The sequence below is a fragment of the Oncorhynchus mykiss genome, chromosome 13 (assembly GCF_057628025.1).
Source record: "Oncorhynchus mykiss isolate SJ-2025 chromosome 13, ASM5762802v1, whole genome shotgun sequence".
Taxonomy (NCBI): Eukaryota; Metazoa; Chordata; class Actinopteri; order Salmoniformes; family Salmonidae; genus Oncorhynchus; species Oncorhynchus mykiss.
The window spans coordinates 55,299,915-55,315,266 of NC_143034.1; the positions used below are offsets into that span (position 1 = coordinate 55,299,915).

Genomic DNA, 15,352 nt, shown 5'->3' on the forward strand with positions numbered 1-15,352 from the left:
TCATAATTCCCCCCCCGCCATTGTGATTTACGTAGGCCTCCAGCTGTTGTTACAATCTCACTCGTGCTTTGCACCGATATCTCCCCAGATCCATTCTGCAACGATCCCCAACCCCCTTCCCTATACAGGGGAAGATTCTGCTCCATAAAACAGTCTTCCCACTTAATCTAATTGTATATTGCCTACGAGCCAATTAGTCACAACCACTAGACATTCAGTGTTAAGATATTTTATTTTACAGGTCTCACATGGAGCAATAGTGTGTGAAGGCTGGGTTTTGTTTAGATACATTTCTGTGATGGCTGGGTGTTTTTCCCCATTGGTACATCAAGTGCTCTTTGGATTCCATCATGTTTGAAATGACTGACTGTTTGAAAAGTCACCCACCCTGTCACCAACCTGCACAGGCAGAGTGGCCAGCGCTGATCTTTTAAGAACTTTGTACCAGATAACAATAAGGACAAGAGAAAAAACAAATTAATATTTTTGGGGATTCCTCAGCATAAACAAAAGTTCTCATTTAGAATCTCATGAAAACAACTAATAACTAACAAACTAACAACAAAAAAGACATTAAATTACATCTCTAAAATCAATCAAGGATAGAGTGTGGTTGTTACACATCCAGCTGGCTGTCCTCTTTAGTCAGGCAGAATGACAGACCAGGTAGCAGCAGGGTTTGGCCTGGTATAGCCATAGCATCCATGTCCTAGTCACATGGTGCTAACATCAAACAAAGAGCCACCTCTGTTCGGCGTTGAGCAGGGATGACTACTTGTTCCATAGCAGCATCAGCAGACATGCTGTATACAGTACATGTTTAATAGCCGCCATTACAGCGGCTCTCCACGCCACGACAGCATGAGCCTGGAGTTGACACAGCATAGCAGCATATCATCTCTGAAACGGCTCAGTATCTTGGCCTGGGAGAGATGTGAGGGAGGGAATCAGTTGGAGAGCGAGAGTGGATGAAGGGATCAGACCCCCAGGTTGTTATCCTCCTCCACCTTTCTGTTCATAGTCCCGCCTCCTCCCATCCCTCTGTGTTCAGAGGTCTCAGTGCTGTGTGGTCCCTTCAGGTGCTTCCAGTCTGCTTCACTCTCACAGCGCTTCACACTGCTGAAGAACTTCTTTATCAGATTCCTGGCCTGCATTTTCACTGTGGACACAAATATAGTTCATTATTAGAAAAGGCAGCTTGCGCTAGTGCGCACACACAATGTTTATCTTCCTCACCTTGACCTCTTCCCCTACTCCTCCCCTCTGCTAGTAGATGAGACAAGTAGCGGGCAAATGACTTGAACAGCTCCTACAACAAGGAAGATTTGGAATACTACGATTTGAAAAAGTGACAAATGAAGAACCAAATATCTTCATCACAGCTTATGCCCCTTCCCTCTCTCCCTCACCTTGGTGGCAAACTTGCCCTGCGTATAGAAGGGGTCTAGACAGCGCACCACGATGTCAGCCACCTCCTTCAGAGACACAGGCTTGGGGGCTTTGCTTGGGCTCCCTGGCTCCAGTACAGTCTCCTGGACTTTGGGGTTAAAGGTCACCTTCTTCCTGCTGTCCTGTAGGGGGCAGCTGCGCTTGGCTGGAGGGAGGGCCTCCCTCTCTTCACATAGCTGACACACACACACACAGAGAACATGTGGTAATAGATGTTACCAATGATGTCATCATTACATTACTGTTAAAAAACCATGGACGACACAATAAGACTGTTGTGGCAATATAATATTGATCTCCATACCCTTAGTTTTAGCAACGATTTAGCCTTGTTTTCATGTGCATTTTGCCTGGGAAGAAGACAAAGGAGTTTAGAGAGAGAGATGCAAAACGGAATAAACCAGTGAAAGACTTTATCTACAACTTCCGAGGGACATCTTACACTGTGATAGAGTCCAAGTCCAGTTTAGCTTCCTCTTTAACCTCCTCCTCATCATTATCCAAGTTGTTGATTTCTGTGGGGATGGTGTCCATAGGGATAGTTTCAATGGGGATGGTTTCTGTGGGGATGATTTCCATGGGACTAGTGTCCATAGGGATGGTATCCATGGAGACAGTAGCAGGTGTGATTTCCTGAGTGGGGAGTGACTGGGGTGGTATTGAAAAGGCCTGAGATGACACATCATTGGTTCTTATCTCCACCTCTTGACTCTTTTCAATCGGGTTCTTCCCAAAGTACTGGGTAATGTTGCGGGAGTTCTTAGCAGCCTCTGCTAGCTTCTGCTTCTTGCTCAGGGCCTTGCCTCCTGTCTTGGTGGGACTGTTCAGGAAGGCAGAGACTGCACTGGCTTTAGCTCTGATGGAGGAGCTGATGGTTGTTGCTGTATCTCCAGTCTTTGTCTCCTTCCTCTTCCCCCTCTCCTCCTCACCGGCTGACTCTCCAGACCCAGCCAGGCAGTCAGGGCCCCCGCTCCCTGTCCCACTGTTGGCCCCTGGACCTGTAGTGGAGACTTCACAGTTAGAGGCCCTCATCAGCTCACTGGCAGTCTGGAAGGGGTTGGAGGAGCCCCTCAGACCTGCTCCTATTCTCTTCCGCTTTAGCTGGTGAAGAGAAGGAGACACAGAAGGAAGGATGCTTAGTTACTAATAGAACCCAGTATGAGGCTGACTCACAATAACACTGACGCATCCTGTTACTAAATGGGCTGAGACAGTCTCAATGCATTAGCCAGTAGATACATATTTAGTCATTACTGCTGCTTATAAAGGAGCACTACAGTATTTTCTAAGGCAAAGTAAAAGCAGAGTCCTCTGTGTGCTGTGGTGTTGGGCCTTACTGAGTAGATCTGTGAGGCAGGCGTGAAGCCCTGTTGCTCCTCAGTCAAGGAGGAAGAGGAGGCTGCTTCTTCTTTCGATTCAGTCTTTATCTCTGTGGATTCCCCAGAGCCGCTGGTCCCTTCTCTTCCTCCTCCTGCAGAGGCAGCCCCTCCCTTCTTCATCTCTGATACCTTTAGGAACAAGAGATAAGTTAGCTGAGTGAAAGAATAACTTAAAAAAAAAATAGCTTCCATAGGACTCGATACATAAAGTGACTTTACAGTTGTACAATAAACCAGACAGTAGTCAGGAGCTACTTACTCTCTTCAGGACAGCTGCTTTGTACAGGTTGGAAGACTTGGTGATCTTGAAGACCTCATGTTCAATATCCACTGCCAAGGAGAGTGTGTCAGAGCTGGATGAGGGGCGGAGGAAAAAGGGAAAGAAAGAAATCCAAGTGTCAGTTCAGTTGTCCCAGTGGCATCAGGGACTTGGTATTTTAGGTGCATGTGGTTAGTAGTGACTGGTACCTGTGTGTGTCTGCTGCTGCCACCTGGTGGTTGTTCAGAGCCTCCTGTAACAGGGCCACACAGTGCTCCCGGGCCTAGAATTGATGCACACATTTGGCACACACTCTCGTCAAAACTATTTTTTAAAAGTTAAGTGAAGATGTATTCATTTTATTTCCCCCCTCTATTCAAAGGGAAAGTGTCATTTAGATTTAAAGCATGTCTTTACAAGGGAGAACTGGTCAGTAGCAGCTCCAGAATAAAATCAACACTATACATACATTTATTTAAACTTTTTTAAATCATGGCATACCATCAGTCAGACACCGCTAAAAAAAATACAAATGAGGCTACGTTTTTTCTTGAAAATGGCTATTCTTGTAATACATGTATGAACCACAGTGGTAGTACAATCCCCTTTCTGTTCCCTCGATCTGCAAACATAGATGTTCAGTGCTCTGTGCATTTGATCACAAATTGAGAGTGGGACCCGGGATAAGCCAGCATCTTGTTGGGTGAACGATTTAAAGCAGAATTTAATTATGGATGAATAAATAGTTTCTAACGAGCTCATGATGGTGGAGACGCTGAATACACAAGGACATGTGCATTAAACATCAAAAACATGCGAATGTGCATATTGCTTTGCAAGTACGTGGGCATGCATGTGAGCATGCGCGTGTGTGAGACGTTTCCATACTAGAGCTGTACCTTGACAGTGAGCCTGGGGATTTTCTGGCTGCTGGCCTCCCTGAGTGGGCAGTTATCATCTGCAGACACAGTTGAACACAACATCCAAACCCATTCAGTCACACAACAGTATTATTAGCCAGTCACTTTGCTTGTCTACACTGATATTACAACAGTAGAGAACCCACCTGGGGGGATAAATGAATCTTTGTGTCTCTCAGAAACCTACAGAGGAAAGAGAGAGAAGTAAACAAAGGGAAATAAGACACCCCCCCCTCACACTTCTATTGTCAGTTAGAGCAGAGAACCTACAGAGGGCCCCTCAAATTCCTCACTCCAGCACTAGACCGCTGCCTCTCTCACCTAGTTTCTAGTGCTTCAGTGTTCCAAGCCCCATGCGGTTGCTGGCAGCATCTCAAACCAACAGTCTCAAAATAATGGCTCAACTCAACACATCTTTTGTTTGTCAGGATTAATAGTATGGATTTGAATAGCCCTGTTGTGCTGATTTGACTCCACATATGGGAGAGATTTACCACATGGTGCCTTACAGGGGCCCCTAGCCCCATAGCCTCCTTGCCTGGCTGGCTGACTGGCTGGCCACAGCTGGAACACAGATGTGGAGAGAGAGGAAGCTGCTACAGTGTATGAAGGTTTGTTTACTGAAGCAATGGAACGCTTATGAGTCAGATGTTGTGTATAACAGTATGACAGCAGGGCTGTCCATGTACACTGTACATGAATGCGAGGTTTCACCTTGCGCAGGTTCATTTGTTTCTTGAAGAGATCTCCAAACTCCTTCCTCCGATGCTCGGAGCCATCATCATCACCACCACTCTCCCAGCCCTCCTCATCATGCCTGAGGAGATGACATCACCACAAACCTCAGCATTCCTACTGTACTGTCTATGAGTGACAGCTAGAAAACACATTTTAAAATCAACAATACATTTGAAAATAATCCTAATCCAACCAAATACTGCAACCAAAACATGACTAGCGAGTCAGAAGGAAATACCCCCCCCCCCCCCCCCTCCCATCTTGCCCTGTTAGCAACTAACAACTACAACACATTTTAGCCTGGATGCCAGTCTATTTCTGCTTTAGACTGGCCTCCAGGCTACTAGACCATTGCATTTCTGACCTCTCAAAGCCGTAGCCCTTCCTCCCCCCGGCGTAGAGGTCACGGTCAAACCCAAACGGGCCCCTGGGCTGTGTGCTCCAAGCTGCTCCAGTCTTGGTGCACAAAGTGGCCCCCTTCTCCAGCTGGGCCCGCACAGCCTTGGGGTCACGACAGTAGTCACAGGCCCCCGCACAGTCCGGCTTCTGGTCCCCAAAGAACTTGGAGATGGTGGCATGGCGGCAGCTGAGAGAGCCCAGAAATACAGGTGTGAGAGAGACAAACATATTGCAGACATGCTAGAGGTCAAAACCCTAGGAGGCCTTGCATTCACAGAGTAGCTCAGTGGAGCCCAGTGTCTCAAAATGCTCAGAGCCAAGATATTGTGCATTCCTCATTAAGACTCACAATACAGAAGAGTGCACATGACACAGTAGAATATCAGAAAGGTAGCTAATGCTGCTGATAGGAGGAATTATACAATGATTGTGTCATGGAGAAATGACGAAGAGGATTGTCATTGATCAATAGCTACCACTGTGTAACAGATTCCCCATTACTGTGTATGATCAATGTGTATGTGTGTGTGTGTGCACATGATGTGTGATCAAACAAGGTCACACTCAACTGGCCATCATGTGGCCAAATAAGGCTTTGACCCAACCCGAGTCACTAGATGTTATTCCCACTTGATCAGAGAGGGGTCGTTCCATTTGATTTGAATGCCTGTTTGACCACACCCCTTTTGATTTGAATGCCTGTTTGACCACACCCCTTTTGATTTGAATGCCTGTTTGACCACACCCCTTTTGATTTGAACAAAACTTACCATACTTATTTGCCCATGATAGAAGTGGTCAGAAAGTGACTTTTTGGCAGTGGTGGAAAAAGTACCCAATTGTCATACTTGAGTAAAAGTAAAGATACCTTAATAGAAAATGACTCAAAAAAAAAAAAGTCACCCAGTAAAATACTACTTGAGTAAAAGTAGTTGGTTTTAAATATACTTAAGTATCAAAAGTAAATGCAATTGCTAAAATATACTTAAGTATCAAACTTAAAATAATTTTAAAATTCCTTAGATTAAGCAAACCAGACAGCACAATTATCATTGTTTTTTTACATTTACGGGTAGCCAGGGACATGCTCCAACACTCAGACATAATTTACAAACTAAGCATTTGTGTTTCGGAAGTCCACCAGATAAGAGGCAGTAGGGATGACCAGGGATGTTCTCTTGATTAATGCGTGAATTGGACAATTTTCCTGTCCTGCTAAGCACTCAAAATGTAAGGAGTACTTTCGGGTGTCAGAGAAAATGTAAATAGTAAAAAGTACATCATTTTCTTTAGGAATGTAGTGAAGTAAAAGTTGTTGAAAATATAAAATAGTAAAGATACCAGGAAAAAAACCTACTTAAGTAAAAATACTTTAAAGTACTACTTAAGTACTTTACACCACTGCTTTTTGAAACCTGACTGCCAAAACCTTTAGGCGATAGAGGTGCTCAAGTTGACTTATTTTGCATACCCCACCATAACATGAGACATCAATGTCTTAAATCACTGGAAAAGATAAACAGTTGAGTTTGATATAATTTAAAAACATACAAAAAGGGTTGTCAAACTATCATCTGAGGTTTTTGAATTGTGCCTGCCATCGGTTGAGACACAGCATACTCTTGAATACAGGGTGGTTGTCATGTTTTGGCTGATACATTTACTAAAATGTGACTAAAATAAAAATGTCTACTTTTAAAAATGGTACCACAGAGATGGTTGGAGGTCCAGTATGGTTGGAATATCAGTTTGTTTAAATAACATTGTCAATCTTCCATTGGAAACCTATTGAAATCAAAGAAATATAGGATCATAGAATAGACATTCCCATTTAAGTTGACATTCAATTGTGGGTGGACCAGCAGCCATCTTTATGGTAGTAATTAGAAGTAAACATTTTAGTTACATTTAAAATGTCAATGGTGTATCGGCTTAATTGCAGGGGTCTGAAGGGATAGGTCTATTCTATTAATAATATTTCTATGATTGAAATGACACCCACCCTGTACTCAAGAGCATGTTGTGTCTCAACTGAAAGAATGTATCAAATATTTTGACAACCCTTTTTGAAAGCTTTTAAATGATTTAAAATCTAACTGTTTATATTTTCCAGTGATGAAGACATGGATGTCTCATTGAATTGTGGGGGACGCAAAACTGGTCCACTTTGAGCAATGGGTCAACTTTGAGCTAGAATGTTTTGGCATTTAGGTCAACAAAAAAAAAAGACACTTTCTGACCACTTCTACCATGGGCAAATATGTATGGAAAGTTTTATTCAAATCAAAATGGGTGTGGTCAAACAGTTATGGAAATCAAATGCAGTGACTCTGCAGGAGTGTGAAGTGTATTCTCCAGTAAAAGAACACCCGTTTAACGATACGTCTGTGAACTGGATGCGGTTTCTGATCACTCAGACACACCACTCCCTTCTATTCTGACAAACTCCATTGATGAGGAGAAAAAGGGGTTGTGGGTGTGGAAAGACTCCTGAGTGAATAATGTGAAACAGAGACGAGGTTCTATAAAATAACTGCTTCCCTAGAGTCTAGTCTGAATAGCAAACCAAAATTATCTACTTTTAGGAGACTTGTAGGTGAGTGAGATTGGCCATGGGTGGTGGTTGGTGAGGATGTTACTGTTCTAAATGACTTTTAAATAGATTTCAACATCTGAATGTCTATTCACCTTTAGAGTATGGCTGTTCCGCTTCTTTGTATAACAGCTTGCTCTTTCACTCAATACACAATATTATGTCATGTATACACACACACACACACAGATCCACTCCGTCGTACACACATTCATACAGGCTAGTGTCTCTTGGAGGAATACTAGTCAAGACACCTCCATAACACACAAAGCAAGACTACCTCAGATGGAAACCCAGTCTCCACAGCTTTCAAAGAGGGGGGAAAGAGGCAGTCTCACCAAGGGAGGAGGGGAGAGTAAGAGACAGACAGTGAGAGAGACAGAGAGAACGAGACATAGAAAGAGAGCGAGAAAGAGACAGAGCTCATGAAGCAACAGAGTCTTTCCAGAGGAGGAGTGAAGGAAGAAGAAAACGACCCACAGCAGAAGGAGGAGATGATGAACTAGCCTATATTAATACAACAGGCAGAGAGCACAAAAACACAGCAGGAGTCCTTTGTAAGTGGAGATAAACAGTGTTGCTATTGCACAACCGCTGCCTTTTCCACTGGCACCAAGAGACGACAACAGCTACTACAAACTGGGAGAGAAGCAAGAATAAAAGGAGAGAGTAAGAGTGGAGCAAGAGACGGTGGAAAGCAAACCAATGACAGCTGGAGAAAGCTCACTTCGAGCCCGATTCGTTTCCTTTCTGAAACCCAGAACAGACTGTACAGAGGACAGCAGTGCAGCGGGTGGGGCTTTGGTCATCTCTTGGCTTCGATACTAATCGCTACTTGAGGACTTATCTCTGCTAACCCTAATCCTGAAAAGACCGCTGGGTCGAGGAGGCGAGGTCACCACCCCTGTCTCACTGCTGGCTCCAACTCACCCAGCAACACACAGGGAACTCACTCTCCACACTCACTCAGGTAGGTGTTGGTTCTTGTGTTACATCACTAACTGATTATCTTTGTTAGACAAGCACAGTTTAGCACCTTTATTTACTCTGTTGCATATCTGCAAACTACCCATACAGTTCAGGTGAGTGTATGCTGGTTGTGAGTGTGTACATGTAGGCTATATACATGCAAATACAGGCCAGAATAACAGTCTTAGCATACTTTATAGCCTAATCAAAAGAATGTGAAGAGTGTAATTTAGCTGTATGGGTAGTGTATTCTGTATTTAGTGTATTCCAGCTGTGTATTAATAGGGAGGCTATTTACATGTGAACACAGTGTGGACCAGAGTTGGAACAGCTCTAGAAGGAGAGCACTCTTCCTGTATGTCATTATCATAATGACATTTCTAACAGCTAAATATTTAGCTACACTTTACTACTGTGGGAAGACTTGCTCCCATACCCCCCGGCCTAGCCATGAAACCGGAGACTGGTGAAAGCCCAGTCTGACTGGGATCTATCACCACACCAGCTTGTGGGAGTCTACCTGGGAGAGAGAGACAGAGCAGCTGTGGGAAACAGCACTAAAGTAAAAACTATTGTCAGCGGAATTCATACAGAATACATTGGCCAGAACACATTCCACCACGATGGACTCGGTCTGGTCCAGCAACACTACAGGAACAGAATCTCTTTAAAGGGACACAGACAACAGGACAAAGAGACTGAGCCAACAGTCTGGTATCTGTTTTACATGCCACACCTATAGTCATTAAAGCATTTTACTATCAAATGAATTGAAGCACTATTCTATTTGTCTAAAGACTTCCCCTTTAATAGAATCAATACATCAATACATAATCCAGGTCAATCTAGTGTTGTGATGAAGAGAACTGACATGTAATGTAATCAAGTAGCCTACAGTGTGATCAGGGTTGGGAGAGGAGAAGTAACACTGTGGTGTAGGTGCATAGCTAGAGAGAATAAGATAAAGAGAGTGTGATGAGGAGGAGAACTGTGAAGGGATGATCATGAGATAATTCATATGAGCAGGATCCTGTCTTGGCATCAATTGTCACACCCAACTGCTATTCACAATTTATAGGGAACATACTTTCCCATAGCAACAGCAACATATGTCCTACTCATATGTGCATAATGAATAGACAGAAACTTAGAAGATATTTTAACACACAAGGCAAATATCAGTGTCTGCCCTTGAAATAACATAGATAAAAGTCCTCCCTTTATACAGTCAGCCAGTGGGACCCTCCTCTCGGTCTCATGACAGTTGTGATAACGGTGGTGTGTCAGTCCACAGCTATGCTGCTGGGAGAGCCCTAGAATTACTCTAGTAAGCCTGGAACAGTTAAAATCCCACTGGCCCAGAAAAACTCAAATCTTCACACACCAACATATTACCAGATTATAACACACTTTCTAGATCCTCCTCTTTCTTATAGGAGGAGCTGGAATCCGTTGATTTCGCTCTGTCCTACCTACTCATCAGAAACACATGCACTAGCAGCTCGCCTATATATTCAAGGATGAACACAATGGTTTGTCAACATTCCATTGGTGTCAGGTCATCTACATAGTTAGACAGTAACATACAGCATCTCTGACTTCTAGACTCACAGTCCATTATGGGTGAAGAATAAGGAATGAAACAAATGCCTAGATTCTAATAATTCTAACAATATATTGTTATAATAATCCATTATTAATAATCAATAATCCATCTTTCATCCAGTTTTATCCCTTTATTTGTGGCTTCAGCAAAGTGATCACATCACACAACCTGCACCCAGATACTACAGAGTTGCACCCACCCTCAGTGTGAGGGACATGATGGATGCCAGGGAGGAGATGCTGACCCTGCTACAGAAGCTCTGGGCCAAACTGCAGGGTCTCCCCACCGCCAGCCCTCTGGAGATGGGGGCCTTCGCTGTCCTCGTCCTCTTTATCGGTAATCTACACCTCTCATACATAATATATACATAGATATAACACACACACACACACACACACCTCTCAGTGGAGATATACTCCATACACCTAACCATGTGCTTCAGAACATGTCAGAACATGTCTTGCAAAGGATGAAACTCCAACATCTTTAATATCACTTTAGATAGTGTGAAATCAATCATCTTGTCTGGACAAAATTCAAATATGTAGGCTAGCTACTATAAAAGGTGTTGTCAATCGTGTGTTCTTTCCTAGTGGTCTTCCTGCTCATGCTGCTGATGACCTGTTTGACGTGCTGCTGCTGTCACAGAACCAGAACCAAGGGACCACATAGTCAGCTAACCTGAGACAATCCCCACTTCCCCCAATAATGAGGAGAGACATTATAAAACAGGCACTCTATGGAGTGCCACTGTATCACCAGGAGAGACATTCTGGAGAGGCACTCTATGGGCCTCTTAACCCCGGAGGAATGATGAGGACCCGTGGGGAGGGTGTGGAGCCCATCTATAAAGGAGCCCGGCCCTTGAACAACACACCTCCATACAAAACACACACAGAGCCTCCCTGAGAAGCAGCAAAACAGGCCAGGCTTTCAGGAGTATCAACATTCCATGGGGCATCCCTGGGCTCTGCTGGCTAACAAAGCAGTCTTTGACGTGAGAGATGGACAAGACTAGACCTCTAGGACGGCTTCGACTGATCCACACAACACAAAGACACAAGGAACACAGGAGCATGGAATCTCACACACACACATAGTAATGCAAACAACTGGACATGTAGCTAAAAGATCCCAATAGAAGCACATGGGATTGCTTGGGGAGATGAATGTCTGTCAGTTCTAGGATGTATGGGTGTCAACTCAACCTCTGCCACTGGCTCAGAGACTCTAAGAAAGAGCCCTCTGCAGTTTCCAGCAACAACTCACTTAAATGGAGGCATCTTGCCAAACCCCTTAGAAGACATATGGCAACACTCTTACATCTAAAGGACTTCCTTTGCTAGATGGAACAAGGAAACTCAGAAATGTCCGACTTGCTAACTGGTTGAACGCGGCACGTGTATAACTACAACCAGTTAGCAAGTCGAAAAAGTCTGTTTCCTAGTTCCGACTAGCACGTGAACACAGCATTAGTTCAGCAAAAACAAGCAATTATCTCATTCCTCAGGCGATTCAGAGGACCATGCCTGCCCTCTGCTGCCTTGTAATATGCTTCACAGTTATACACAAAAACAGAAAAAGAGTAATGCTGTCATTTCCATATAGTTGTTGCATAGGTTAAAAAGGGCATCTCTTCCTTCTGAAAAAGCATTTTCTTAGGCTGCCTAAAATAGTGCAATACGCTTTTGTATCGCTTACATGAAATAAGACAAAATGCAGATGATTGTGGTGAGTTATATCAGGGGTTCCCAAACTGTTGGCTGCTACTGTTCCCCCCCCCCACACACACACACACACACACACACATTGCAATTTCAAAATGATGTAGTGCATCATCAGTTTCTCAGTCATTGCAGACCTTAGAGAGCCATTTATAACTTGTCCGAAATGTCCAGATCAACCAGCCTGTTGATTTTTGAGTCACTCAAATATCACATGACAAAACATATAGAATTGCAAGAAAATTTTCTTTAAAACTGCAAAAGTTTCTCCACACACCATGACAAAATGTGTAGATTTGCAGGAAATATTGTATGCTTTTAAACCTGCAAAATCTTCTCTCCTCCAAAAAAAAGGATGTGTCATGAACAGTGCTTGTGGTCACAGAAATAGATGTGGCGCGTGAGCGCAGGGGGAGCGCGAGATGTTCCCCAATGCTGGAAGAGGGGGCCTGAGTGTAAAAGTTTGGGAACCCCTGTGTTATATAACACTCACCCCTCTTGCTCACAGAATGACACCATGGCCTCGAAGTCTGTGATGGAAGCCTTGTCCTGATCTTTCTCGGAGCCACGCTTTGCCTGCAGAGAAGTCACACAATCATTCGCTCAAAGTTAAATAAACAAACATAAAACGATTTGAACACTCTACACACCAATTGCAATCCCCATGCATTTCCAGCACCATCATATTTCTATACTAATAACAAGCCTGTGAGGCAGGTTGACAGTGTAGTCTACACGTAACCTGTTTGCGGGCCACCTCCTTGCGGATGAGGAAGTTCAACTGCTCCCTGTCCTTGGGGGAGTAGTACGTCCTGCAGGAAGAGGGCAGCCCGTCTCGCCCCGCACGCCCAGATTCCTGGTAGTAACTGGCTAGTGACTTGGCAAGGTTCCAATGGGCCACAAACCTGACATTAGATTTGTCCACCCCCATGCCAAAGCTGATGGTGGCCACAATGACAAGCACCTTACCCTGCATCCAATCAGTCTGAGCCTCTGTGCGATCTCCTGCCTTCAACCCTACACAAGCAGGAGTTAAAGGTCAAGAGTCATGCCGCCCACTTTGTTATGTCTCGTCATCAATAAAATAATCTGCTTGATTCTTATCTTTATTAAACTTTAACATTGCCATTTACTATCCTACCCCACAATGTTTGTAAGCCCTTGAGGAATGTCTCACCTGCATGGTAAGGCTTGGCCAGGACTCCAAGCTTAGTCAGTTGGTAAGCCACCGTCTCACAGCCATCTCTGGTCCGACAGTACACAATTCCACAACCCTGAAGAAAGACACAGATAAATATCCCAAGCTAAGTACCATGCACTGATTATAAGGCTGGATGACATATGTTTTTTAGCGCAATATTCCAAATGCCTGTATCACAACAATCACTTTTTGTATTTTATGACCGTTTGTCTGCATTTTCTCATGTCTTTTTGGTCTTGTCTCCTTTGCACCTTCCCATTCTCTCTCACACACACAGGCCCCTCCCCCTGCCACTCACAACAACAAAGATGACACATCACTTCCTCCCTGATAAGTGGTTCAACTCACTATTTGCATTTAAGGTTTGTTCCAACAGAATCAGTCATAGGGACACCGAAATACATTACTCTGATTACACCATCCATTATTTTACTGTAATAGAGGAGAAGTTAACCTTTCAACTCATCAAATTGCATGCAGAGCAGACACTAATAAAACCAGAGAATCAATTAACACTGATTCTAGTAAATTTATGTTCAGTTTGTTGTAAACCGGGCATTTTCAGCCAGATCGCTGAATATTGCAAAAAAGCAGGTTAAACTATTTTGATAAAATAATTACATTATTAGTGGGTTTTATGGTTGTGGAAGGCTTATATTTACCCTAGGTATAATTTCACAAGCCCATTCATTAGATTATTGCTGACTGTTTGAAATGCAATGTATTTGACCTTTAAATCTAGATATATATTGTGAATGGCCTATAATTAAAAAAAATAGACCTATGAATTTTAGGCCACAACGCCCAGCCCTAACTGATTACACCATCCATTAGATAGAGTAGGAAGAGATACTGCATATAAGGACAGAGTCAGAGGGGAATCTAGTCCACCAACCTGTCCTTTGGGGCCTTCCCCCAGAGTCAGGGCCTCCCTGATGAAGGCATGCAGGTGCTTGTAAGGGTCCTCTAGTAGCTCCCTGTACACCACCTCATAATGCAGGTTACTGCGAAACACAGGTGTGGCAAAGGACAGCGGTGATCGCAGCCTCAGGGACTTTGCTATGTCCTCCTGCACCTTCTGGGGTGCCGTGGCCGTCAGCGCCACGCAGGGTATCCCGGGCAGACGGGCACGCAGACTGCCCAGTTTGAGGTAGTCTGGTCTGAAGTCATGCCCCCACTGGGAGACACAGTGAGCCTCGTCCACAGCCAGGTAGGAGAGGAGGCTCCGGGAGAGAAGGCCTGTAAGGCAGGGCTGGAAGGCAGAGGAGGCCACCATCTCTGGGGTGATGTAAAGCAGCTTCAACCTGGGGCTCTCACTCTCCAGATCGGCCAGGATCAGACGGCGCTCCCCTGCAGGGAGCTTGGAGTTGATGGAGCATGCAGGAATGTTCAGGTCCCTTAGGTGGTCCACTTGGTCCTGTTATGGTGGATACAGAGAAAGGGATCATCATTGAAGAAACCTAAATACATAGCTAGCTATGCAGTTAAGGATAGCTCAGTCTATATCAGAATCAATCACGTAATCAGTACAAATTACAACAGAAGAAAATGCTAAAGAAGAGAGACTGACCTGGATGAGAGCGATAAGAGGGGATATGACCAAGGTAATACCCTTAGCCAACACTGCGGGAAGCTGGTAGCAGAGGGACTTCCCTGCCCCGGTGGGCATGCACACAAAAACATCCCGGTCACCTGCACACAACAGGGGCAGTAATTTACAATTTTCCATCGACAGTCCGATTTGGGCAACGGCATTACTCAGATATGTTTAATAACAATAGCTGATCATGCTAGCTAGTAGTAGGTAACAGTCAATGAACTGGTTGAAGAATTGGCTAATTAGCTACCTAGCTAGTTAGATAGCCCGCGGCTGGCTAAGATTAGCTAAAACTAGAAGAGCCGTTCCTAGGTAAATTATTGTAAGTCCAACAAGTCTATTGTGGTTCTCACCTTTAACAACTGCTTTAACAACGTCCTCCTGCTTCTGGGATCGGAACTTATCGAACCCAAAATGGGTTTTTAACGCCTTTTTAATGGAAGTCATCTCTTATCCAGAAAAACGTCCAACTTGACAACAAACTTCATTCTCTAGTCGTCGCGTATCGATGACATCAT

The 15,352-nt window shown here is 44.2% G+C and overlaps 1 protein-coding gene and 1 long non-coding RNA gene across 5 annotated transcripts; one reads left to right on the top strand and one right to left on the bottom strand.

Annotated features, from left to right (window-relative positions):
- Positions 1 to 213: 213 nt before the first annotated feature.
- recql5 (RecQ helicase-like 5) lies at positions 214 to 15,345 on the bottom strand. 3 transcript variants are annotated; one of them, XR_002468086.3, is made up of 18 exons: positions 15,188 to 15,345; positions 14,808 to 14,929; positions 14,133 to 14,654; positions 13,214 to 13,310; positions 12,779 to 13,053; positions 12,530 to 12,612; positions 5,110 to 5,331; positions 4,722 to 4,824; positions 4,154 to 4,190; positions 3,987 to 4,045; positions 3,297 to 3,370; positions 3,088 to 3,181; positions 2,787 to 2,957; positions 1,892 to 2,550; positions 1,754 to 1,799; positions 1,410 to 1,625; positions 1,237 to 1,333; positions 214 to 1,159 (listed from the first exon to the last, which is right to left on the bottom strand). XR_002468086.3 is itself a non-coding variant. In XM_021558276.3 (18 exons), exons 1-18 carry the CDS (start codon positions 15,279 to 15,281, stop codon positions 978 to 980), a joined length of 3,129 nt encoding a protein of 1,042 aa, XP_021413951.3. In that variant the 5' UTR covers positions 15,282 to 15,345; the 3' UTR covers positions 214 to 977. The 3 variants fall into 3 exon arrangements, 2 of the variants coding, with proteins under 2 accessions (XP_021413951.3, XP_090052932.1); XM_021558276.3 differs by having other exon boundaries at positions 1,237 to 1,309; XM_090196806.1 differs by lacking the exons at positions 214 to 1,159; positions 1,237 to 1,333; positions 1,410 to 1,625; ... (2 more) ...; positions 2,787 to 2,957; positions 3,297 to 3,370.
- On the top strand, positions 7,700 to 13,145 carry LOC110486572 (uncharacterized). 2 transcript variants are annotated; one of them, XR_002468089.3, is made up of 3 exons: positions 7,700 to 8,707; positions 10,433 to 10,648; positions 10,906 to 13,145. It is a non-coding gene; the product is annotated as an uncharacterized LOC110486572 (long non-coding RNA). The 2 variants fall into 2 exon arrangements; XR_002468088.3 differs by having other exon boundaries at positions 8,102 to 8,707; positions 10,459 to 10,648.
- Positions 15,346 to 15,352: the final 7 nt, after the last annotated feature.

Coding starts and splice junctions, on each gene's coding strand:
- recql5 (XM_021558276.3), bottom strand. CDS start 15,281: ATGACTTCCATTAAAAAGGCGTTAAAAACCCATTTTGGGTTCGATAAG. Junction 4,191..4,721: donor AACAAATGAACCTGCGCAAG/GTGAAACCTCGC, acceptor TTTCCTCTGTAG/GTTTCTGAGAGACACAAAGA. Junction 4,046..4,153: donor AGATTCATTTATCCCCCCAG/GTGGGTTCTCTA, acceptor CTGTGTCTGCAG/ATGATAACTGCCCACTCAGG.